Source organism: Myxocyprinus asiaticus, chromosome 10 (genome assembly GCF_019703515.2).
Source record: "Myxocyprinus asiaticus isolate MX2 ecotype Aquarium Trade chromosome 10, UBuf_Myxa_2, whole genome shotgun sequence".
Classification (NCBI taxonomy): Eukaryota; Metazoa; Chordata; class Actinopteri; order Cypriniformes; family Catostomidae; genus Myxocyprinus; species Myxocyprinus asiaticus.
Window position 1 is genome coordinate 33427283 of NC_059353.1, and position 26935 is coordinate 33454217.

The following is a 26935-nucleotide window of genomic DNA, read 5'->3' on the forward strand; positions in this document are numbered from 1 at the left end:
TTGGAATCTCTATCAGACTTGTGAGCTCTTAGCCGGCTGAACACCACTTTGTGCTCGCACTTGGCGTTTGTTGTCGTGCTGCTTATCCGTGAGCCGCGCCGTGAGAGCTGCAGGTTGTAGCTGTTTGTTTAAATCACTCCAGCAAAGACCTTTTGTTTGGAAATTTTATCTTTCCACTTTTACTCATTCTGTTTGGACTGTCTGGTGGATCTCACTCCTGTTTATCAATACTGTACCATCACTGGTACCATTAATTACCATGCATGACACAGTGTTATGTGTTGTCAACATGGCAGCGTCCTTGAGGTGGCGACCCACTCCATGTAAAATTAAACAGCTGTTATAAGATGTCTGATATGACTGGGGTCTCCATCGCATGTGAGTGTACATCATTTTCAACATATTTCTTAAAAATTCAATTCATGTGTAAAACTGTTTTAATTAGCAAAAACTTAGTGCACTTTTAATTAGGTTATATGTGCAGATAATATCAAGTATTATTTTTCTGTTTTGATTAATAGCAGTTCTTAATGACAAATTCAAGCCCTCCAATACATATTTCACATAATTAATTTGATAGCTTCATCTGTACATCTACAGTATGTTAGTCAGTGCATACAGTAAATACATGGATCAGTAAAACTTCAGCCAGCATGACTGATTGGTCTCATGGTAAAGATTTCGCCTCAGTAGAAGAAGATCTGGGTTCTTATCAACCCTAATACAAAGTTTTAATTTAATAAACAAAGTTTGCATCTGTATGCCAGCCACACCAAACAAATGAGAGAGTGGGCTGTGAGAGACGAAACATTGGCAGTTGCACCATTACACGGATGCTTCACTTGACAGGGTAAGGATCACAGAAGATCCAGCGAGAACAGAAACTATTAGCTGAATGGATGAAATGCTTAAGGTAGCAGATCATCACAAGTTCAATACTGACTGTTGTCTCACAATCTCAATCAGTTAACTCATTCCAATAATCAGGGGTGTGTCCAGATGGTGGGCATGGGGTGGCCATGACCACCCAGAATTTGATTTGGCACACCAGGTGCCACCCCAAATTCAAAACTGTGATTGGTCATTTTACGTCATAGGCGGGCCTTCAATAACCTTCAGTTATTTATAGCTTAGTTTTTAGTTGATTATATTAGTATAAACTTAAAAGCAACAAGATATGTGTTTTTATGTTTTTACTGTTATTATTTTAACTTTGAGTTATTTCGCCTATCTGGACTTTTATTTTGAAGTGCTGTTCCTCTGAAGAATGGGAGAGTGAATGGAAGAGGAGAGAGCAATCAGCACACCCACATACATAACAGTTAATGAGCCACAGTGTAGTTAAATTTATTTATTTATTTATTTATTTAATCTAATACCTCATTGATAAGGGCACAAGTTCAGTAATGTTTATTTTACAGTGCATCTGGAAAGTATTCACAGCACTTCACTTTTTCCACATTTTGTTATGTTACAGCCTTATTCCAAAATGGATTAAATTCATTATTTTTCCTCAAAATTCTACAAACAATACCCCATAATGCCAACGTGAAAGAAGTTTGTTTGAAATCTTTGCAAATGTATTAAAAATAAAAAACGAAAAAAATCACATGTACATAAGTATTCACAGCCTTTGCTCAATACTTTGTTGAAGCACCTTTGGCAACAATTACAGCCTCAGTCTTTTTGAGTATGATGCTACAAGCTTGGCACACCTATTTTTGGGCAGTTTCTCCCATTCTTCTTTGCAGGACCTCTCAAGCTCCATCAGGTTGGATGGGGAGTGTCGGTGCACAGCCATTTTCAGATCTCTCCAGAGATGTTCAATCGGGTTCAAGTCTGGGCTCTGGCTGGGCCACTCAAGGACATTCACAGAGTTGTCCCGGAGCCACTCCTTTGTTATCTTGGCTGTGTGCTTAGGGTCGTTGTCCTGTTGGAAGATGAACCTTCGCCCCAGTCCGAGGTCCAGAATGCTCTGGAGCAGGTTTTCATCAAGGATGTCTCTGTACATTGCTGGATTCATCTTTCCCTTGATCCTGACTAGTCTCCCAGTTCCTGCTGCTGAAAAACATCCCCACAGCATGATGCTGCCACCACCATGCTTCACTGTAGGGATGGTATTGGCCAGGTGATGAGCGGTGCCTGGTTTCCTCCAGACATGACGCTTGCCATTCAGGCCAAAGAGTTCAATCTTTGTTTCTCATGGTCTGAGAGACCTTCAGGTGCCTTTCGGCAAACTCCAGGCGGGCTGTCATGTGCCTTTTACTGAGGAGTGGCTTCCGTCTGGCCACTCGACCATACAGGCCTGATTAGTGGAGTGCTGCAGAGATGGTTGTTCTTCTGGAAGGTTCTCCTCTCTCCACAGAGAAATGCTGGAGCTCTGTCAGAGTGACCATCGGGTTCTTGGTCACCTCCCTGACTAAGGCCCTTCTCCCCCGATCGCTCAGTTTGGCCAGGCGGCCAGCTCTAGGAAGAGTCCTGGTGGTTCCAAATTTCTTCCATTTACGGATGATGGAGGCCACTGTGCTCATTGGGACCTTCAATGCTGCAGACATTTTTCTGTACCCTTCCCCAGATCTGTGCCTCGATACAATCCTGTCTCGGAGGTCTACAGACAATTCCTTGGACTTCATTGCTTGGTTTGTGCTCTGACATGCACTATTAACCGTGGGACCTTATATAGACAGGTGTGTGCCTTTCCAAATCATGTCCAATCAACTGAATCTACCACAGGTGGACTCCAATCAAGTTGTAGAAACATCTCAAGGATGATCAGTGGAAACAGGATGCACCTGAGCTCAATTTTGAGTGTCATGGCAAAGGCTGTGAATACTTATGTACATGTGATTTTTTTTCGTTTTTTATTTTTAATAAATTTGCAAAGATTTCAAACAAACTTCTTTCACGTTGTCATTATGGGGTATTGTTTGTAGAATTTTGAGGAAAATAATGAATTTAATCCATTTTGGAATAAGGCTGTAACATAACAAAATGTGGAAAAAGTGAAGCGCTGTGAATACTTTCCGGATGCACTGTATGTGTTTATATTTTGTATATCTTTGACTTCATGTCAGTTACTTTGGTTTATGGTCAGTTTATGGTCAGTTTTATGTTGTTTATGCTTAGATGTTGGGTTAAATGTGTGATTTTGTTGTAAAATAGCCAGTTGTATTGTATCATTGGTTTGTTTAAATAAATTGTCCTCTGTAAATACCCATACTCTTTTATTTGCTTGATTTAGCTCTTACGGTGTGCTTTGGAGTCAAAATATGTGGAAGGAATAAAAGGAGGACAATCACAAACATCAGTGAAAGAGAGCCAATTTGCCACAGACACACTAAGCTCTTCTTTAACAACCTGTCTAGACAGCATCTGTCCTCTCTCCTCAAGGCCAGCACGTACTACACCACCCAGCCCCTGGCTCTCTGACGTCCTTCATGAACATCGGACTGACCTCAGGGTAGCTGTGAGGAGATGGCGGAAATCTAAAGATCCAGCAGATCTAGGTAAGTATCAGTCTCTGCTTGCAACTTTTTCAGATAACGTTAAATCTGCAAAGAATTCCTATTACCAGAACAAGATCAACAGCACCACAGACACTCGCAGCTTGTTTAGAACATTCAACAGACTTCTCTGCCCTCCCCCTCCACCGACTGACAGCAGATGTCTTCACCATATTTTTTACTAATAAGGATACAACCATCAGCAATACATTCTCAGCACCACACCCTGTCAAACACCTGTCTCCTGTAGGCAACTCTTCTGTCTCTATGTTCTCTCCTCTGACTGACACTGAGGTCTCTAAACTCCTCTTCACCAACCACCCCACCACCTGTTCCCTTGACCCCATTCCTTCTCACCTTCTCCAGGCCATCTCTCCGTCCATCCTACCTGCACTCACACACATAATTAACACATCTCTACTTACAGGCACTTTTCCCACTTCATTTAAGCAGGCTTGATTAACCCCGCTGCTGAAGAAACCTGCACTTAACCACACACAAGTAGAACACTATAGACCAGTCTCTCTCATCCCATTCATGGCAAAAACACTTGAAAGGGCAGTTTTCAATCAAATCTCTGCCTATCTCTCACAGAACAAGCTGCTGGATGACAATCAGGCAGGCTTTAAAAGTGGACACTCCACCGAGACTGCCCTGCTGTCTGTCACTGAGTCGCTGAGACAAGCGAAAGCTGAATCCAGATCATCTGTCCTGATTCTGTTGGACCTTTCTGCAGCCTTTGACACAGTCAACCATCAGATCTTACTCTCCACCCTCTCTTCACTGGGCATCACAGGAACTGTGCTTGACTGGTTTAATTCCTCTCTCTCAGGTAGGTCCTTCAAGGTAGCCTGGAGAGGTGAGGTGTCCAAGCCACATCAGCTACATACTGGGGTACCTCAGGGTTCAGTGCTTGGGCCACTTCTCTTCTCTATATACACAACATCACTGGGACCCATCATTCAGGCACATGGTTTATCTTACCACTGCTACGCTGATGACACGCAACTCTACTTGTCTTTCCAGCCCAATGACACCACAGTGACTGCTCGAATCTCTGCCTGCCTGGCAGACATCTCGGCCTGGATGAAGGAACACCACCTGCAACTTAACCTAGCCAAGACCAAACTTCTTTCCAGCCAACCCTGCTGTTGAACACAACATCACCATGCAGCTGGGTGCATCTACTGTAACGCCTTCTAAAACGGTCAGAAATCTAGGGGTAACTATCGATAACAAACTAAATTTCACAGACCACATCTCAAAGACCGCAAGATCATGTAGATTTACACTCTACAATATCAGGAAGATAAGACCCTTCCTCTCTGAACATGCCACACATCTTCTTGTTCAGTCACTTGTCATAACTAGACTGGAATACTGTAATACTCTCATTGCAGGCCTCCCTGCATGTGCAATTAGACCCCTGCAAATGATCCAGAATGCAGCAGCACATCTGGTCTTTCACGAACCAAAGAAAGCGCATGTTACACCACTACTTGTCTCTCTTCACTGGCTGCCGGTTGATGCACATATCAAATTCAAGGCTCTGATGCTGGCATACAGAACAGTCACTGGGTCTGCTCCAGCATACCTAAAATCATTTCTGCAGAGCTACGTGCCCACTAGAAGCCTGCGGTCGGCTAAGGAATGTCACCTAGTTGTACCAACACAAAGAGGCAACAAAACACTTTCCCGGACTTTCAGCTTCATCCACCACGTTTGTGGAATGACTTTCCCAACTCCATCCATGAAGCCGACTCACTTTCTGTCTTCAAAAAACGACTAAAAACACATATTTTCCACGAGCACTTAATCAGTCAATAAAAAATAAAAAATGTATTCTTGTTGCACTTTAATCTGTTTTGAATGCTACTACTCTAATGCTAGTGAAACTTTGTAATATGGCACTTTTCATACCACTGTCTCCTTAAGATGATTCGCTTATGTTTTCCTCTTTTGTAAATCACTTTGGTTAAAAGCGTCTGCCAAATGAATAAATGTAAATATAAATGTAAATGTAAGAAACCTCTGGCTGACTGACATCACTGACTCAGTCAACTTAACTGGCTCACAACACATAAAAATGGTCTATTGTCACCACCTGCTGGCTAATATCTTTGATGTCAAAGAGCAACATGAAAAGACACATCTAGCTGCTTTTAACACATCAGCGCTGCTCTAACACTTTAGTTTAGAATGCCACAAACACAAGCTGAGTGATACAAACTGTATAGCGTCCGAGTGCTGCTATTCTGAGACATCAGCACTCCTGGACACCTCTCGTCCAATCAGATTCGAGGACCAGATCTAACTGTTGTATAATAAATAATTAAAGCAGTTAATTTAGATGCCTCCACATGAAGCACATTTATGTTAACACTTTTTTTAAATGTAGGGGGCAAGTTGTGGAAGGTGCAATCATGCTGTGCCAGGTTGCCATGGCAGAGACTGTGGCAGACAGATAAAATCCAGTGTGCAAAAAGATGCTGATGAGAACCTTAAAGTTTTATATAGACACATCTGATGAGTGATTAATCATATAATACTAGCAGCAGTGGTTGTATAAAAATGTAAAATGTATAACAATATTACTGTGCATACCATCTGAATTTTTTTATTTTGCTCTCTCTTTCAGCAATCTTAAAATAGAATGCAATTTCCACATCATTCCACAGCAATAGTTAAATTAAACAAATATTTCCGCTTTCAAAAATGTCTAAATTGCTATACATGTAATTGCTAACCATTTATCAAAAGAGAGAGACAACGTTCACTGTTAGAATGCCACAATTTGCTGTGTCCAGAGAGCTATTTTTCATTTTGGCTGTTCAACTCTGTGTTTCTTCTTTATCATGGTTTGCTATTTGAAATGAAAGCTAAGCCCCTGTTTAAAGGCAGCCAATTCCTCTATGTTTTGGGAACTATAAAAATCTGTGCACGATTTCTACGATCAATTTTGATAATATATAACCAGATACAGTGCATTCAGAAAGTATTCAGACCCCTTCATATTTTCACATTTTAATATGTTGCAACCTTATGCTAAAATGCATTAAATTAAAAAATGTTCACATCAACCTACACTCCATACCCCATAATGACAAAGAAAAAAACAGATTTTTGATAACTTTGCAAAATTATTAAAAAGAAAAAACTGAAATATCACATTGACATAATTATTCAGACCCTTTGCTCTAACTCTTGAAATTTAGCTCAGGTGCATAACAAAATGTGAAACAAATGAAGGGGTCTGAATACTTTCTGAAAGCGCTGTATATCCGCCAATCCGTAAACATTAAAAATACTCACTATTTCAAAAGTATAGCCACAAGACATAAACAATATGCATGATAACATGATTTTAGTGTGATAAAATCGCTTACTAACCTATTATTGTACGTGCTTTTATACAAATATAACAAAAACATCTCTGCCTTTAAAGCCTTCAAAAATTGGCCCCATTCACTAACATTGTAAGTGCCTCACTGTAACCTTGATTTTTTGCTTTTTTGTTTTTTTAAAGAAAAGAACGGACGAGTCTAAATTAATTTTCTATCTGCATTTTTATCTGCGACTAAATGCACATATAAATAAACAACTGTTTGTGCTATTTAAAATATATGTGAATGCGCTTTTGCATCTTAAATAACTTTTGAGACTGTTATAATCTGCAGAGTTGCAGATTATTTTTTTAATCTAAAATATACAAGTCACATCCATGTGACATTTTCTCTACTTCAACCAAGTAGAAAATGGCCCAAAAAATCCCCAAATTAACCACTTTCCCCTTGAAATTAAAACGAATGCTTATCATCATTGTCTTGCATAATGGGCAACTGTCACATTGATGTGTGTTTTAATTTCATGTCTTTTTGAAGTTTATGTTCAGTTCATGTGTTTCATCAGTCCGGTCTTGTCATTGGTTCATGTGTTATTGTTTTGTTAACCTGTTTATTAGTTCAGTCTTTTCACTGGTTCTCATGTATTAGTTCTGGTCTTTCATTGGTTGTCTTATTATGTTTATGTTTGCTTTGTGTATTTATAGCTTCACACAATCTTGAAATTATGAAGGCTGTACTCTGAAAAAATCAGGTAAGTCTCATACATAAGAACTTTACTGCTTCAAGCAGTTTTGTTGTTTTTCTTGAATATTTGCTGATAATCTCCAGTGTGTAGTATGTGAATACAGATATATTACTTGTCCTGCTTATTTTCAGATTTATCATGGAGGTGATGAGAACTCTTCTGCTTCTCTTCTGTTCACTTTCTTGGACTACAGAAGGTAACCAAGACACTTATTTGTCAATGCAAATTTTTTTTTTTTTTTTTTTTTTTTTTTCAAAATAAAATTAACTTTGCCACATTACTAAACAACATGTTTAATGATAGGTGATAGTCTATGTAGGTACATGCAGCAACAATGCAGTGTTGTTGTGACCACAGACACATGTCAAGTCCTTGCAATACACCTGCAGTTTCTTCCAGTACCCATACTACAATATGCGTGTAACACACCATATACACATGGTATACAATGTAAACCTACTGTTGTGCACAACACGTGTGTGTGTGTGTGTGTGTGTGTGTGTATATACACGTAGTACATGGAGTATTATAGTATATGATGCACATAATAAAAAAAATCATCCTGTTTTCTGACAACTTTTGTAGCTTTTTGGTGAATAACAGGACATAGTTTGTCAAAATTGTCATGATTAATGAGGGTTCAAAAGGGTCTAAAAGACCATGCAAAACTCATTCTGTACACAAGACATCTTGGCTGTGACTATTACAAGAGTCCTAAAGTGTATTTACTGTGTAGCTGAAAAGTGCCCCTTTGGGTGGACTCCTTTTGGCGAGAAATGCCACATTCTTTTCGCAAGTTGACTGGATCACAGTTGAGGTGATGTGTTGGTTGCAGCAAGTTTGCAAATGCAGGAATACTGAAGACCAGTCCCTAACTGACATATCTATTAGGATTTATTGAAGATGTAAATATTGTGCTTTTATGCCAGAATTAGATTTTGCATTAACTGAACGTGTCTTTTTAGAAAAACTCAGACTTGATTCGAATCTCGCATCTGTGCGAGGTCAAGTGGAAAATGAATTTCTGCTCCGTCTGGTGCCTGTTTCTGCATGTTGTTTGGTTGGTGGTCATGATTGGGTAAAAGTGAGTCATTCTGCTTTTACTAGAGATAACAAACCATTGTCTTGTGATTCCTAACAAGACTAGTATATCTGGCAAGACTGAAATGTATGCTAAACCTAAGGTTCTAATGAAGATCATTTAAATGGACTTTAATGAGTTGTAGTGACTGAATAACCTTCTGGAGTCTATAGTAAAATGGTACACTAATCATTCTATACACCCATTAGGATGGACAATGGTTGTGGGGTGATGGGACCACCTTTGACTATACCAAATGTTGCTCTGCAGAACCTAGTGGCAATACTAAGAACTGCTTTTGAGAGAAACTGGACCAGTAAGCATACAGTTTGGTTTCTTAAATCCTGACTAATCACAGTACTATAATGATGAATTGGATGTCTCCCATTCAACGTGTCATGTTCTATGACTGATATATGGGTGTACCCTATTTTGGTTTGAGACCTAATCACCGTGATCTTCATCCTACCCAACAGCTGAACGATTCTGGAATGATGTAAACCTTTCAACTTCAATGGGCTATATTTGCGCTAAAGGCATGTGATCAGATTGTGTTTAAGATGTACTTTTTGTCCTCCAGGTATATACATATATGCTGATTTCGTCATCTTAAAATCTTTCTGATTCATTGTGAATTGAAAGTGAACTCTTCTCTCCTGAATTGTAAAACTACTTTTTGAAATTATCAAATCAATAAAAGCATTGAACTCAAACCCTGTTTCTTGACATTTAATCCCAAAAATGTATTTAATGCAATGTTAAAGCATTGAGACCGTGACCGTTTAGTTACGTTAACATGCGCACAAATTGATCATGTACCCACTTAAAAGGGAAATGGGGAAGTTATGCATGCTATTGTGCATTTGATCTGTTTTTATTGTTCTGCCTTGTTTCATGTTTGCTCTTCCACTGGCACGTTCAGAACGAGAGACACCCATTTATATACCGACACGACAATGGAAATCAAGAGTGCAACAGTGCCTGCCCACTTTCAACTGTCTGTTTTGGAAGCGTTTCCCATTGACCTCAATCCTTTTGGGAAGTTCTTAACCATGAACCAACTAGCTTTGAGGTGAATCACAACATTGCAAATTGAAGCAAAAAAACTTTAACATCAGAGACAAAGGTACAACACTGTGCACTTTCATGAAGGCACAAATTACAATCCCATGAACCATTGTGAATAACTTAATTGGTTAAAGCTGAAGTTTAGAAACTTGTTTTATGTTTGGCGCAAACTTTTTCCAATATGACTTTGAAGGAAGTCAGAGTGCATCATGGTAGTGGGTGGTCTCTTCAGGGATTTTTTCCGTGAGCTACCATGGCCACAGCTTTTTTTTTTTTTTCACTGCTGTACCACAGATCGTATGGTTCACCAGAAATTCCACCTATTAAATGCAATTTTTAAACCAAGAAGTTGAAATGAAACTGGCTTCAACGGATGGATTAACCTCAGAGCTCAAGGTGTGTTTGTCAAAGATTTAGTTATTAAAATCGCTAGTCTATATAAAAATTGCATCTCCACATTGTTTTCCAATAAATATACTCAGTTTTTCACTTTGGTCTTCATCTTGAATAAAAATGTAGAACTTTAGAACCAATAAATTCAGTGGCCAAGACAAGGTGTCTATCTTTATGGCTATGCTATAATGCTGCTATGGATTCATAGTACATATCCAAGCCTAAATGAACACCCAAGTATCTTGAGTCACACTGAAGGCTCACTTGTGTGTACAAATGGCTGGTCCACATGGTTTTTATTATCCAAACAATTGCAATGTATGGAAATACATAACTATATAAATCAAGCGAACATTATGTGCACCATTATGAAATCGTGTCTTGCACAATAGGACTGGCGCACAAATGTATTATATAAAATTCTGACCTTTCAACAAAGGACACATATAAAAGTTATTGTTGACATGACAACAAATATTGCCCTTATGGTGTATAGTTCTCTTTTTAGGTCTCATGGTATAGAGAAAGACTATACGTGTATGCGTTTGTCTGATGCTTTTATTTTATTTTTTCTTCCTTGGGATTGAAGCAGGGCCAGCCCATGGGTTTGTGGGGCCCTAGGCAAAATCATGAAAATGGACCCCACATTTTCTTTTAATCTTGTCATAACTTTAAAACATCCACAGAACCCCTGCAAACATGAGTGGATTTTTTTCAATGAAGAGAGAGCACTAAAAAATAACTACTCTATAGCTTGGTAAATGACAAATTATGCATCCAAAACTTTTCCCCAGCATGATGTTAGGTTAAAATGTACATGAATGTATAAAGGAAAGTGTATATTTTAGGTGCTGTGTTGAGTCAGCATTTCTTAACTATTTAAATCTTAACCTTAACTTTTTTCTAGAAGTACAAATTAACTAGCATCTCAATGAGGTCATGGAAACCGCACGTATACAATCTTCAGGATAACACTTTACAATAAGGTTCTGTTTGTTAACATTAGTTAATGCATTAGATATCATGAACTAACAATGAACAATATAATTTTACAGCATTTATTAATCTTTGTTAATGTTATTTTATAGAAATACAATTGTTCATGTTGGTTCATATTGCATTAATGTTAACATTATAACAAGTTTTAGTGTTAGAAATGCATTAGTTTATGTAGAAATTGACATTAAGATTATTAAAGGGGTGCTCTTTTTATATATATATATATATATATATATATATAGAGAGAGAGAGAGAGAGAGAGAGAGTGTTTTATTATTAGGTCCACTGTCAAGTTTTTTTTTTTTTTTTTTTTTTTACCAAAACTGTCACAATTTAGTAATATATGATCATTTTCCTCTCTGGCCCTCTATCTGAAATGCTCTGTTTTGGCCTAAGCACCTCCTTAAAACTTCAGTATAAATGCCCACTGTTGTGATTGGCTAAAAGCATGCAGCCCCTTGACATCAGCCATGTTTTAAACTCAATTGGAAAAGAATGAACAACCCCACAATATTATAAAACTACATTTCAGGGTTTACACATAATGCACATCCAACACATTGCATCCGAATATATTAAACTGCTCATCTCAAGCACAACTGTTAACACTTGGCACATTAAACTATCAAACAGTCACGACATTTGAAATATTTATTAATGAAATGGTTTACTTACTGTTTTGCATCAGGTCCAAATGTTTTTAACTGCCCCATCCTTCAATAATAGTTGCTTTGCAAAGCTTGAATCATATTATGACTGGTTCACAAGTAATCCACACTTACATGAGCCGAAAAAACATATAATCCATGCTGAACTACGATGAAGAAACATCCACATGACGCACAAACATAGTCCAAAGCATGGTGTGAACTAGACGCACACACATACAGCATCACATCGCTGGAAACTTTTCAAAACAGTCAAAGACATCCATCTAGCACGTTTTCATACACCAACAATTAAAAATAGCGCAGAGGGGCGAAAGAACGCGTACATGACATGTCTGTGCTCAAAACAAAAAGAGGCAGAGCAGCTGAATGAAACTGAATGGAAGTCTCCTCTTCAGAGTTGTAACTTGACACCGGGTCTTTTAAAAGTGGCCTGAGATATATATCAATCGGTCAAAGATTTCAGTCTAATGCATGAATATATACAAAAATAATCAAAAAATAGTCAAGATGGGTCCCCTTAGGTGTTCAGGAAAAGTAAGCCCATAGTAGACCTATGTCCTGCTCTCTCTCTCAGTTTAGGATCATTGATTAAAGTAATCATAACTGACTGTGAATACATTTCTTCAATGGCATCTGAATTCTGAAAACTATTGATTTTAAATGATGCCGCATCCAAGTAGCTAGGTGTCAGTGTAAGTCCAAGTGAGTGCACTTTTAAGTAGGCGTTGATGTTTTTCGCTGTAGATGTAGTCATGAATTAATGTACCCCTAGTAGGGTAGTCGCGGAAGTAGAGAATGAGGCGATTTTGCAGCTTGGTTTCAATAAATGCTTTTTTTTTTTTTTATTAAGTTTTGAGTTATGAAATTTACAGTTTGTTTTTATAGTAGAGAGACCTCTTGTACTGTATGTCAAAATTTTAAGGAAAATTTGATTCCTCATGACATGACCCCTTTAAATATTGTTCACTGTTAATTCATGTAGTTAACTAGTGTTAACAAATACAACCGTATTGTAAAGTGTTACCCATTACAGTGCACAAAAGTAAATGCTCTTGTAAATCATAGTTGTAAAGGAAGAAAGTATATATGTCACACTGCAGGACACTGCTGACAATGTTTGAAATGTAATGTTAAATACCCACATAACTATGCATAAATGTTTATTTAGTGCAACAAAATCAATGAAAACAAAAAATTTGACCAGAATATGTGCATATATCTGGTAAACAGCAGGACAAATGCAGATCGCAATCGTCTGATCACACGCCTCTGAGCCCAGCCTATGTAATCACAATGATCGTACGTGCAAAAGGGTCAATATGTATTAGTTATAAAATGTGGTCTAAAAAATGTATTTCTTAAATCAACTTAACATCAATTCATTTTACAGAATGGGCTCTACATGCTATGACTGTGTGCTACGTCTTATCTAATTTTCGCGAAAGCGCTAATTCTAAGCGCAATTTTCGTGCCAGCACAATGCGAAAGTGGCCGTGGGTGGGAGAGTTTGCGCTATCTGTGGGTGTACTGTATGTTAATGAAGTGCAGCAAATCGCAATTTATTATTTTTCTGAGAAATAGGTCATTACGCTAAGTTTAAAAAACATGTGCATTTGCAGTTTGGAGATTCCACCAGCAGCTGGTAATAAAGCTCATGCCCAAACTCTGACATTACAGTGGAACATCAAATGATGTCCCTTTTGTAGCGGTTTTAAGAAACAAATATTTATGAGACTTGTGCTAAACTATCTTTAGGTCATGGTCTGTTTTTCAGATATAATTATAATGTTTATATTTATAATTGTATTTATGACCTCATTTATATTGGGATTTTTCCACCTGATTTTTAAGTCAATGCAAAATGGGGCTGAAGAATTTGGAGAGAGTAACATGTTTGGATTCATTTTTTTAATTAATAGTAATAAATTAATACAATTTTAATAAAAGAAGTGACATGCGTTTCTGATACAGTTACTGTTAATAGCTATGATTTGTGTGTCAGTAGATGAAAATGATTAATAATAGGTCACTGTTATATTAATATACCTGACATTCAACAAGAAAGCAGTTAATGCACAAAAGAACATAAGTCTATATTTCTATTCTTCTTATTCATTGCATACAGTCCATTTACACTACCAACTTCTTATGAATGTGCTGTCTTTTTTTATAGGAGCTAATTTTACTTGATCCAACCGTTAAAATATTTTTTGTTGGTGTAACCTAATGTGTTCAGGTTGATTCAGTGATTTTAAATAATATTTTTTACTTGAATAAAACCAGTTAATTTAGATGTCACCACATTAAATACATTTATGTCAACACTTTTTTCAATGTTGGGGGCAAGCTGTGGTAGGTGCAATCATAATGTGCCAGATTGCCATGACAGAGACTGTGGCGGACACATATAAACCAGTTTGCAAAAATGCAAAAATCTCTCGCCGAAGAGAACACTAAAGTTTTAAACAGACACATTTGATGAGTGACTGATCATATAATAGCACTGGTTGTGTAAAAATGTAAACTGTATAACAATATTGCTGTGTATGCCTTGTAAAATTATATATTATTATCATCTCATATTTCTGAAAATATTTATTTTTCTCTCTCACTCTTTTTTTCTCTCTAGTGGACAAAACTTTCAGCAATTTTAAAATAGAATGCTGCACGGTAATACTTAAATTAAATAATATTCTTCTATGTTTGGTTTGTGTAGAGACAACACTCAGTGTTGGAATTCCACAGTTTGCTGTGTCCAGAGAGCTATTTTTGTTGTTCAACTCTGTGATTTTTCCTCCATCGTGGTTTGCTATTTGAAATGAAAGCTAAGCCCCTGTTTAAAGGCAGCCAATATCTCTGTGTTTTGTACCACTGTCTCAGCCACAGGGGACTACCAAATTCTGTGCATGATTTTTGTATGTGAAGTTTGTCATTTTAAAGTAAAACTCCTTGTTTGCAAATAATTCAGGAATATTGGGGACCATACCTTGTTTGACAGAAATGTCTTTAAGGAATTACTGTATTGAAGAGTAGTTAAAAATTCATGTCACTTATGCTCTGTGCTAAAGTGATTAGATTAAAAAAAATAAATAAAAAAAATCTCTTTAGAAAACAGCCAAAGCCTTGATGCAAATCTTGCATCTGTGCATAGTAAAGCTGAAAATGATTTTCTGCTGAGTCTGCTGAATGTTTCTAGTCATGCTTACATCGGTGGTCATTATGGTGAACAAGTAAGTTGTTCTACTTTTAAAAGGATGACAAAATAGTAGTTAGGTTGTGTGCCCTAATTAGACTGATTTGTCTGGCTAGACTTAAATTTATGCTTTAAACTAAGTTTCTAATGAAGATGGTAAATCAGCTTCTTGTAAGAGTTACTAAGTTATTGTGTAATGACTGAATTACCCTTTTTATGGATTTTAAGTACAGTATCATTCTCTACACTTATTAGGATGGCCAATGGTTGCGGAGTGATGGGACCACCTTTGACTACACCAACTGGTACACTACAGAACCTAACAACAATGGTGGTCCAGAGAACTGCTTGGAGATAAACTGGGCCAGTAAGAATACAGTTTGATTTCTTAAATCCTGTCAATGTGTGTTCACAATCCTATAATTTAATATAATATATTAATATGAAAGGGCTAGTTTAGATTTTACAAAAGCCTCAAGTTGAAAATGTCACACTATTCCATGACTGATATATGGGTATATTTCGATTTAGACACAACTATAATGATCATTATAACATATTTCATGTTCATCTTACCCAACAGGTAACCGCTGCTGGAACGATCTAAGCTGTTCATTCGCAACAGGCTATATTTGTGCTAAAGGTATGCACAAATTGATGGTATTACATACATTGTTTATATTTTATTTGTATTACATTCATCATCTATACAAAAAATATATAATAATAATATATATATATATATATATATATATATATACATTTTTACATCGAAACCTCTTTGAGTCAAAAGATTAGAGTCTCTAGTTTCGTCCTATATGCCATTTTTTATTATATTTGAGTGATTTATCATGGAACACTACACTGCTAAACACAATGTACACTAAAGTGTACAATAGCACAAGGTTTTCATTAGAAATCCTAGATTTACTGTGCATTATCACACAGAGACAAAAATGTTGCTTTCAGAGACTTAATATGGTGTTAGGATGAAAATAAGGTGCATTTCATACAGTTCTGAGACCAGTGCAGACAGACATGTCATTTGCTAAATAGGGAGCAAGGGAGCATCCTATAGCTTTCCTATAATGCCAAGTGCATCCAATCTGCAGATGATGTTTGAATCTAACATGTAATATTGGTAATATTATTTAGAAGAATTTTGTTTATATATATATATATATATATATATATATATATATATATATAATTTGGTTTATAAAGTTTTTATTCCTTAAGTCAACTTAATATCAATGCATTTTACACATTAGAAAATTTAAAGGTGGTGACTAAGATATAGCACACTGGTAGAAGTTATTGTTTTCTTAAGGAGGTAGTTTTGATGGTGTAACCTAATGCATTCAGGTTGATTGAATAATGTTAAAGCAATTTCACACACAAAAAAAGAGTTCTGTATGGCCCTACATCAGCACGGCTGTAATTTGGCTGCAGGTAATCACAACCGTGCTGATTTAAGGCCATACAGCTCGATTGCTAGTGTGATATTGTTTTCATCCAACAGTTCAACGAACAAATAAATAAAAAATGACCGGCAAAAAAAAAAAAAAAAAAAAAAAAACACTTGTGCTTTCTTACAACACAGATCAGGATCTGCCGATTACCTGCGTATGTCGCGACTCCCAAACAGTGATGACAGTAAAGCTATAGTTGTAGCATGAATAAGAAGCTGGTGAATAAGAAGCTGGATTCAGCCTCGTGTGTTAGTCAGCTTGCTGAAGATAATGGTATTTTGGTCAAATACATCCTATTTTCTCTATTTATAAAATAGCTGTCCCAGCAGGGTCCTCCCTGAGTATGTCCCGGTAGCCGGTGCATTCCTCTCCTCTCCTCTGCCATGTAAAATGTTTACATCTGCTCTCAATGTGGAAACTCCAGTAGGAAAGCACCTTAAGAATGTGTGATTACTTTGTCTGTTGTGTCTCTCAGCTGTAATAAGCCTTAATGCTGAATCTGTTAGTTTAACTCTATTTTCCAGCTGTAGTGTAGTAGTTATCTGAGCAATCATGGAGTGAGAGACAATGCCGATGACTTCAAAGAAACCTCTCCCTGACTGACATCACTGACTCAGTACAAAATCTTTTAAACATTGACCCTTACCACTTACATAGTTTAATAATTTTAAATCATGACTTGCACTATACATAAGTAATATTGGCATTATATTCATGATGTTAGCCAGAGGAGAACTGGCCCCCACAGTGAGCCTGGTTTCTCCCAAGGTTATTTTTCTCCATTAACTAACATCTTATGGAGTTTTGTGTTCCTTGCCACAGTCGCCTTCGGCTTGCTCACTGGGGTTATAAATACAATTATTATTTAATTACTTATTTTTAAACACAATTCACAATCGTATTTTATCAAACTACACAATGATGACTCATTATAGATATTACAGTTTCATTTTCTGTTAATGCATGATCTTCTGTAAAGCTGCTTTGAAACGATGTGTGTTGTGAAAGGCACTGTACAAATAAAAATGACTTGACTTAACACATTAGTGCTGCTCTAACACTTTAGTTTAGAACGCCACAAACACAAGTGGAGCGATACAAACGGTATAGCGTCCGAGTGCTTCTATTCTGAGACATCAGCACTCCTGGAATACCTCTTGTCCAATCAGATTTGAGGACCAGAAGTAACTTGTATAATAAATAATATTTTTGACTTGAATAAAAGCAGTTAATTTAGATGCCTCCACATGAAGCACATTTATGTTAACACTTTTTTTAAATGTAGGAGGCAAGTTGTGGAAGGTGCAATCATGCTGTGCCAGGCTGCCGTGGCAGAGACTGTGGCAGACAGATAAAATCCAGTGTACAAAAAGATGCTGATGAGGACATTAAAGTTGTATATAGACACATCTGATGAGTGATTAATCATATAATACTAGCAGCAGTGGTTGTATAAAAAATGTAAACTGTATAACAATATTACTGTGCATACCATCTGAACTTTTTTTACATTCTGCTCACTGTTAGAATGCCACAATTTGCTGTGTCCAGAGAGCTATTATTCATTTTGGCTGTTCAACTGTGTTTTTGCCTCCATCATGGTTTGCTATTTGAAATGAAAGCTAAGCCCCTGTTTAAAGGCAGCCAATTCCTCTTTGTTTTGGGAACTATAAAAATCTGTGCACGATTTCTGCGATTCATTTTGATAATATATAACCAGATACAGTGCATTCAGAAAGTATTCAGACCCCTTCATTTTTTCACATTTTAATATGTTGCAACCTTATGCTAAAATGCATTAAATTATAAAAAAAATTCACATCAACCTACACTCCATACCCCATAATGACAAAGAAAAAACAGATTTTTGAAAACTGAAATATCACATTGACATAATTATTCAGACCCTTTGCTATGACACTTGAAATTTAGCTCAGGTGCATAACAAAATGTGAAACAAATGAAGGGGTCTGAATACTTTCTGAATGCACTGTATATCCGCCAATCCATAAACATTAAAAATACTCACTATTTCAAAAGGATAGCCACAAGACATAAACAATATGCATGATAACATGATTTTAGTGTGATAAAATCACTTACTAACCTATTATTGTATGTACTTTTATACAAATATAACAAAAACATTTCTGCCTTTAAAGCCTTCAAAAATTGGCCCCATTCACTAACATTGTAAGTTCCTCACTGTAACCTTGATATTTTGCTTTTTTTGTTTTTTTAAAGAAAAGAACGGACGAGTCTAAATTAATTTTCTATCTGTACGTTTTTATCTGCGACTAAATGCACATATAAATAAACAACTGTTTGTGCTATTTAAAATATATGTGAATGCGCTTTTGCATCTTAACTTTTGAGACTGTTATAATCTGGAGTTGCAGATTATTATTATTATTTTTTTTTTATCTAAAATATACAAGTCACATCCATGTGACATTTTCTCTACTTCAACCAAGTACAAAATGGCCCCCCAAAAAAAATCCCTAAATTAACCACTTTCCCCATGAAACTAATACGAATGCTTATCATCACTGTCTTGCATAATGGGCAACTGTCACGTTGATGTGTGTTTTAATTTCATGTCTTTTTGAAGTTAGAAGTTCATGTTCAGTTCATGTGTTTCATCAGTCCGGTCTTGTCATTGGTTCATGTGTTATTGTCTTGTTAACCTGTTTATTAGTTCAGTCTTTTCACTGGTTCTCATGTTATTAGTTCTGGTCTTTCATTGGTTGTCTTATTATGTTTATGTTTGCTTTGTGTATTTATAGCTTCACACACTCTTGAAATTCTGAAGGCTGTACTCTGAAAAAAAAATCAGGTAAGTCTTATACTTAAGAACTTTTCTGCTTCTAGTGGTTTTCCTTGAGTATTTGCTGATAATCTCCAGTGTGCGCAGTATGTGATTACAGATATGTTACTTGTCCTGCTTATTTTCAGATTTATCATGGAGGTGATGAGAGCTCTTCTGCTTCTCTTCTGTACACTTTCTCTGGGGACTACAGAAGGTATCCAAGACATCTATTTGGCAATACAAATCTCTTTTCCAAATCCATTAACTTTGCCACATTACTAAACACCTAGTGACAGGTGACCGTCTTACACTTGGGTACATGCAGCAAAACAACGCAGTGTTGTGATGACAAGACATGTCAAGTCCTTGCAATACACTTTTAGTATGGGTCTTGTAAGAAACTGCAATATGCACCTAACCCACAATATACACGGTATAGTGTCAGTTTACTGTTGCACACTTATGTATACAAGTAGTACATGGAGTATTATAGTATGATGCATAATGATCATCCTGCGTTCTGACAACTTCTGTAGCTTTTTGATGAATAACAGGATGTAGTTTGATTTAATGAGGGGTCTAAAGACCATGCAAAACTCATTCTGCACAAAACATCTTTGCTGTGACCATTACAAGAGTCCTAAAGCGTATTTTCTGTGTAGCTGGAAAGTGCCCCTTTGGATGGACCCCTTTTGGCGAAAAATGCTACAAATTCTTCTCTTCGCAAGTTGACTGGATCACCGCAGAGGTGATGTGTTAGTTGCAGCCATGTGAAGTTGAGGATTTTGATTAATCCTTGTTTGCAAATAAATGCAAGAATATTGAGGATCAGTCCCTATGACATGTCTATTAGGATTTACTGAATGTAGAAATGTTGTGCATTATGCCAGAATTAGATTTTGCATTAACTGAATGTGTCTTCGTAGAAAAACTGTCAGAGACTTAATTCGAATCTCGCATCTGTGCGAAGTCAAGTGGAAAATGAACTTCTGCTCAGTCTGGTGCCTGTTTCTGCACGTTGTTGGGTTGGCGGTCATGATTGGGTAGAAGTGAGTCATTCTGCTTTTACTAGAGATAACAAACGGTTTTGTGGTGATTCCTAACCAGACTCCTTTATCTGACTTTAATGAGTTGTAGTGACGACCTTCTGGAGTCTGTAGTAAAATGGTACACTAATAATTCTATCCACCCATTAGGATGGACAATGGTTGTGGAGTGATGGGACCACCTTTGACTACACCAACTGGTGCGCCGCAGAACCTAGTGGCAATACTGAGAACTGCTTGGAGATAAACTGGACCAGTAAGCATATAGTTTGGCTTCTTTAATCCTGACCATTCACAATGATTAATTGGATGTCAAGTTCAACATGTCATGTTCTGTGACTATATGGGTGTACCCTATTTTGGTTGAGACCTAATCGTGATCTTCCTACCCAACAGGTAAACGTTGCTGGAATGATGAGAATTTTTCGACTTCAATGGGCTATATTTGTGCTAAAGGCATGTGATCCCAGATTGTTGTGCTTCAGAGGTTCTCTTTGTCCTCCCAGGCATCTACATGTATTCTGGTTGTCATTTAAGTCTTTCTGATTCATTGTGAATTGAAAGTGAACTCCTCTCTCCTGAATTGTAAAACTACTCTTTGAAACCCTCAAATCAATAAAAGCATTGTAAAAAAAAGCTGACAATGCAGTGTTAAAGTATGGAGACTGTGGCTGTTATGTTAACATGAGCACAAATTGCTCCTGTACCCACTTATAAGGGAAATGGAAAGTTATGCAGGCTATAGTGTTTGGGGGGGGGGGGTTTATTGCACTGCCTTCATGTGCTGGTGTGAAATCAAACATTCAGAATGAGACCAGTATTTGTATGCCAACATGACCATGGAACTCGAGTGCAACTGTGCCTGCCCACTTTCAGCTGTGTCTGTTCTGGAAGTGTTTCCCCATTGACCTCCCTTAATAATTCCTTTGGCAAGTTCTTAACCATGAACCAACTAGTTGAGGTGACTCGCATTCAAAATTGATTTGAAGCAAAAGTACTTTAACATCAGAGACAATGGTATAACACTGCACCTTCATGAGGGCACAAATTACAATCCCATGAAGCATTGTGAATAACTCAATTGGTTAAAGCTGAAGTTTAGCAACTTTTTAGTACAAACTTTCTGATCAGTTTGACGTCAGTGCATCATGATAGTGGGTTTCATCCAGATTTTTTTTTTTTTTTTTCCCATGCAGTTGAAATGACTTCAGATGGATTAACCTTGGAGCTCAAAGTGTTTGTCTTCAAGGTTTAGTTATTAATCCATAAGCCTATAGAAAAATTGCATCTCCACAAATTATTTTTCCAATAAGTGTACTCCGTTTATTTCACTTTGGTGTTCATCTTGAATCTAAACAGAATTTAGAACCAATAAATTCAGTGGCTTTCAAAGTTCAGATGACCCCACCAAGACAAGGCAACTATCTTTATGGCTATGCTATAATGCTGCTATGGATTCATAGTACATATCCAAGCCTAAATGAACACCCAAGTATCTAGAGTCACACTGAAGGCTCACTTGTGTGTACAAATGTCTGGTCCACATGGTTTTTATTATCCAAACAATTGCAATGTATGGAAAAACATAACTACATAAATCAAGCGAACATTATGTGCACCTTCATGAAACTGTGTCTTGCACAATAGGACTAGTGCACAAATGCGTTATATAAATTTCTGACCATTCAAAAAAGGACACATAAATTGTTGATACACCGAATATTGCTCTTATGGTATATAGTTCTCATTTTAGGTCTCATGGTATAGAGCGAGAGACTATACATGTATGCATTTGTCTGATGCTTTTATTTAGAACTTTCAGGTTTTTCTTCCTTGGGATTGAAGCAGGGCCAGCCTGTGGGTATGTGGGGCCCTAGGCAAAATCATGAAAATGGACCCCCACATTTTTTTAATCTTGTCATATCTTTAAAACATCCACAGAACCCCTGCAAACATAATGAGTGGAGTTTTTCAATAAAGAGAAAGCACTAAAAAAATAACCATTCTATAGCTTGGTAGATGACAAATTATACATCCAAGAAAACTTTTAACCAAGATGATGCTAGGTTAAAATGTACATGAATGTATAAAGGAAAGTGTATATTTTAGGTGCCATGCTGAGTCAGCATTTCTTAACTAAACTCAGCAAAAAAGAAACGTCCCTTTTTCAGGAAACTGTATTTTAAAGATAATTTTGTATAAATCCAAATAACTTTACAGATCTTTATTGTAAAGGGTTTAAACAATGTTTTCCATGCTTGTTCAATGAACCATAAACAATTAATGAACATGCACCTGTGAAACGGTCGTTAAGACACTTACAGCTTACAGACGGTAGGCAATTAAGGTCACAGTTATAAAAACTTAGGACACTAAAGAGACCTTTCTACTGACTCTGGAAAAACACCAAAAGAAAGATGCCCAGGGTCCCTGCTCATCTGCGTGAATGTGCCTTAGGCATGCTGCATGGAGGCATGAGGACTGCAGATGTGGCCAGGGCAATAAACTGCAATGTCCGTACTGTGTGACGCCTAAGACAGCGCTACAGGGAGACAGGAAGGACACCTGATCATCCTCGCAGTGGCAGACCATGTGTAACAACACCTTCACAGGATCGGTACATCCGAATATCACACCTGCAGGACAGGTACAGGATGGCAACAACAACTGCCCGAGTTACACCAGGAATGCACAATCCCTCCATAAATGCTCACTGTCCGCAATAGGCTGAGAGAGGCTGGACTGAGGGCTTGTAGGCCTGCTGTAAGGCAGGTCCTTACCAGACATCACCAGCAACAACGTTGCCTATGGGCACAAACCCACCTTCGCTGGACCAGACAGGATTGTCAAAAAGTGCTCTGATGAGTCGTGGTTTTATCTCACCAGGGGTGACGGTCGGACTCGCGTTTATCGTACGAAGGACTGAGCGTTACACCGAGGCCTGTACTCTGGAGCGGGATCGATTTGGAGGTGGAGGGTCCCTCATGGTCTGGGGTGGTGTGTCGCAGCATCATCGGACTGAGCTTGTTGTCATTAAAGGCAGTCTCAATGCTGTGCGTTACATGGAAGACATCCTCCCTCATGTGGTATCCTTCCTGCAGGCTCATCCTGACATGACCCTCCAGCATAACAATGCCACCAACCATACAGCACGTTCTGTGTGTGATTTCCTGCAAGACAGGAATGTCAGTGTTCTGCCATGGCCAGCGAAGAGCCTGGATCTCAATTCCATTGAGCACGTCTGGGAACTGTTGGATCGGAGGGTGAGGGCTAGGGTCATTTCCCCCCATAAATGTCCAGGAACTTGCAAGTGCCTTGGTGGAAGAGTGGGGTAACATCTCACAGCAAGAACTGGCAAATCTGGTGCAGCCCCCCCCCCTTTGTTCAGGGACACATTATTCCATTTCTGTTAGTCACATGTCTGTGAAACTTTGTTCAGTTTATATCTTTGAATCTTTATGTTCATACAAATATTTACACATGTTAAATTTGCTGAAAATAAAAGCAGTTGAAAGTGAGAGGATTTTTGCTGAGTTTATTTAAATCTTAACCTTTTAACTTTTTCTAGAAGTACAAATAAACTAGTGTCTCAATTAATGAGGTCATGGAAACTGCATGTATACAATTTTCAGGATAACACTTTTCAATAAGGTTCTGCTTGTTACAATTAGTTAATGCATTCGGTATCATGAACTAACAATGAACAATATAACTTTACAGCATTTATTAATCTTTGTTAATGTTATTTTATAGAAATACAATTGTTCATTTTTTGTTCATGTTAGTTCATATTGCATTAATGTTAACATTATACATATTTATAGGTTTATAAGTTTTAGTGTTAGAAATGCATTAGTTTATGTAGAAAGTGACATTAAAATTATTAAAGGGGTCATGAAATGCTCTTTTTATATAGAGAGAGAGAGAGAGATTTATTATTAGGTCCACTAATGTAAAAAAAAAAAAAAAACAGTTTTTAACCCAAACTGTCAAAATTTAGTAATGTATTATCATTTTCCTCTCTGGCCCTCTGTCTGAAACGCATGGTTTTGGCCTAAGCACCTCCTTAAAAATGCCCACTGTTGTGATTGGCTAAAAGCATGCAGCCCCTTGATATCAGCCATGTTTTAAACTCAATTGGAAGAGAATGAACAACCCCACAATATTATAAAACTACATTTCAGGGTTTAAACATAATGCACATCCAACACATTGCATCCGAATATATTAAACTGCTCATCTCAAGCACAATTTTTAACACTCGGCACAATAAACTATCAAACAGTTATGACATTTGAAATATTTATTAATGAAATGGTTTACTTACTGTTTTGCGTCAGGTCCAAATGTTTTTAACTGACCCATCCTTCAATAATAGTTGCTTTGCAAAGCTTGAATCATATTATGACTGGTTCACAAGTAATCCACACTTACATGAGCCGAAAAAACATACAATCCATGCTGAACTACGATGAAGAAACATCCACATGACGCACAAACATAGTCCAAAGCATGGTGTGAACTAGACGCACACACATACAGCATCACATCGCTGGAAACTTTTCAAAACAGTCAAAGACATCCATCTAGCACATGTTTTCATACACCAACAATTAAAAATAGCGCAGAGGGGCGAAAGAACGCGTACATGACATGCTTGTGCTCAAAACAAAAAGAGGCAGAGCAGCTGAATGAAACTGAATGGAAGTCTCCTCTTCAGAGTTGTAACTTGACACCGGGTCTTTAAAAAGTGGCCTGAGATATATATCAATCGGTCAAAGATTTCAGTCTAATGCATGAATATATACAAAAATAATCAAAAAACAGTCCCCTTAGGTGTTCAGGAAAAGTAAGGCCATAGTAGACCTATGTCCTGCTCTCTCTCTCAGTTTAGGAACTGAAGCACCAGTGTGTGGGGACAATGATTATAAAGGTGCACTCAGAAATTTTTTTCTCATTAAAAAAAGTTTAACTCCTGAAGACATGAATTGTAATTTTGCAATATATGTAGGAAATGATGACCACTTACGTTAAAAGTGAGGCCATAGTAGGCCTATGTCCTGCACATGGGGGCAGCCATGTTAGAATCACATGACCAGCCAAATACTACTATCTCAGTAACCATCCTTTATTTGACTCATTGATTAAAGTAATCATAACTGACTGTGAATACAAAATTTCTTCAATGGCATCTGAATTCTGAAAACTATTGATTTTAAATGATGCTGCATCCAAGTAGCTAGATGTCAGTGTAACTCCAAGAAGACACAAAGACAAAAGTTACTGAGTGCACTTTTAAGTAGGCGTTGATGTTTTTTCCCTGTAGATGTGGTCATGAATTAATGTACCCCTAGTGACCAGGGGTAGTCGCGGAAGTAGAGAATGAGGCGATTTTGCAGCTTGGTTTCAATAAATGCTTTTATTGCATTGGGGATTAAGTTTTGAGTTCTGAAATTTACAGTTTGTTTTTATAGTAGAGAGACCTCTTATACTGTATGTCAAAATTTTAAGGAAAATTTGATTCCTCATGACATGACCCCTTTAAGTATTGTTCATTGTTAATTCATGTAGTTAACTAGTGTTAACAAATACAACCGTATTGTAAAGTGTTACCCATTACAGTGCACAAAAGTAAATGCTCTTGTAAATCATAGTTGTAAAGGAAGAAAGTATATATGTCACACTGCAGGACACTGCTGACAATGTTTGAAATGTAATGTTAAATACCCACATAACTATGCGTAAATGTTTATTTAGTGCAACAAAATCAATGAAAACAAAAAATTTGACCAGAATATGTGCATATATCTGGTAAACAGCAGGACAAATGCAGATCGCAATCGTTTGATCACACGCCTCTGAGCCCAGCCTATGTAATCACAATGATCGTACGTGCAAAAGGGTCAATATGTATTAGTTATAAAAATGTGGTCTAAAAAATGTATTTCTTAAATCAACTTAACATCAATTCATTTTACAGAATGGGCTCTACATGCTATGACTGTGTGCTACGTCTTATCTAATTTTCGCGAAAGCGCTAATTCTAAGCGCAATTTTCGTGCCAGCACAATGCGAAAGTGGCCGTGGGTGGGAGAGTTTGCGCTATCTGTGGGTGTACTGTATGTTAATGAAGTGCAGCAAATCGCAATTTATTATTTTTCTGAGAAATAGGTCATTACGCTAAGTTTAAAAAACATGTGCATTTGCAGTTTGGAGATTCCACCAGCAGCTGGTAATAAAGCTCATGCCCAAACTCTGACATTACAGTGGAACATCAAATGATGTCCCTTTTGTAGCGGTTTTAAGAAACAAATATTTATGAGACTTGTGCTAAACTATCTTTAGGTCATGGTCTGTTTTTCAGATATAATTATAATGTTTATATTTATAATTGTATTTATGACCTCATTTATATTGGGATTTTTCCACCTGATTTTTAAGTCAATGCAAAATGGGGCTGAAGAATTTGGAGAGAGTAACATGTTTGGATTCATTTTTTTAATTAATAGTAATAAATTAATACAATTTTAATAAAAGAAGTGACATGCGTTTCTGATACAGTTACTGTTAATAGCTATGATTTGTGTGTCAGTAGATGAAAATGATTAATA

The 26935-nt window shown here is 37.2% G+C and overlaps 2 protein-coding genes and 2 long non-coding RNA genes across 4 annotated transcripts; all 4 read left to right on the top strand.

Annotated features, from left to right (window-relative positions):
- The first annotated feature begins 209 nt into the window (after positions 1-209).
- Positions 210-4234, top strand: LOC127447496 (uncharacterized). The gene is made up of 3 exons (XR_007898389.1): positions 210-378; positions 3242-3506; positions 4098-4234. It is a non-coding gene; the product is annotated as an uncharacterized LOC127447496 (long non-coding RNA).
- Positions 4235-4712: 478 nt separating this feature from the next.
- On the top strand, positions 4713-7813 carry LOC127447497 (uncharacterized). Its single transcript, XR_007898390.1, has 3 exons — positions 4713-4725; positions 7552-7598; positions 7724-7813. It is a non-coding gene; the product is annotated as an uncharacterized LOC127447497 (long non-coding RNA).
- Positions 7814-8883: 1070 nt separating this feature from the next.
- LOC127447579 (ladderlectin-like) lies at positions 8884-19293 on the top strand. Its single transcript, XM_051709529.1, has 5 exons — positions 8884-8989; positions 14913-15034; positions 15253-15364; positions 15581-15640; positions 19256-19293. Exons 1-5 carry the CDS (start codon positions 8884-8886, stop codon positions 19291-19293), a joined length of 438 nt encoding a protein of 145 aa, XP_051565489.1.
- A 129-nt stretch (positions 19294-19422) lies between these two features.
- On the top strand, positions 19423-20788 carry LOC127447493 (ladderlectin-like). Its single transcript, XM_051709402.1, has 5 exons — positions 19423-19492; positions 19941-20026; positions 20205-20327; positions 20475-20580; positions 20721-20788. The coding sequence occupies exons 1-5, from the start codon at positions 19432-19434 to the stop codon at positions 20786-20788; spliced, it is 444 nt and encodes a 147-aa protein (XP_051565362.1). The 5' UTR covers positions 19423-19431.
- Positions 20789-26935: the final 6147 nt, after the last annotated feature.

Bases quoted from the DNA above. Each gene is read 5' to 3' on its own strand.
- LOC127447579 (XM_051709529.1), top strand. From the start codon at position 8,884: ATGGACAATGGTTGTGGGGTGATGGGACCACCTTTGACTATACCAAAT. The intron at 15,035-15,252 runs GTAAGTTGTTCT...TACACTTATTAG, and splicing joins GTGGTCATTATGGTGAACAA to GATGGCCAATGGTTGCGGAG. The intron at 15,365-15,580 runs GTAAGAATACAG...CTTACCCAACAG, and splicing joins CTTGGAGATAAACTGGGCCA to GTAACCGCTGCTGGAACGAT.
- LOC127447493 (XM_051709402.1), top strand. From the start codon at position 19,432: ATGGAGGTGATGAGAGCTCTTCTGCTTCTCTTCTGTACACTTTCTCTG. The intron at 19,493-19,940 runs GTATCCAAGACA...TTTTCTGTGTAG, and splicing joins TTCTCTGGGGACTACAGAAG to CTGGAAAGTGCCCCTTTGGA. The intron at 20,027-20,204 runs GTGATGTGTTAG...GTGTCTTCGTAG, and splicing joins TTGACTGGATCACCGCAGAG to AAAAACTGTCAGAGACTTAA.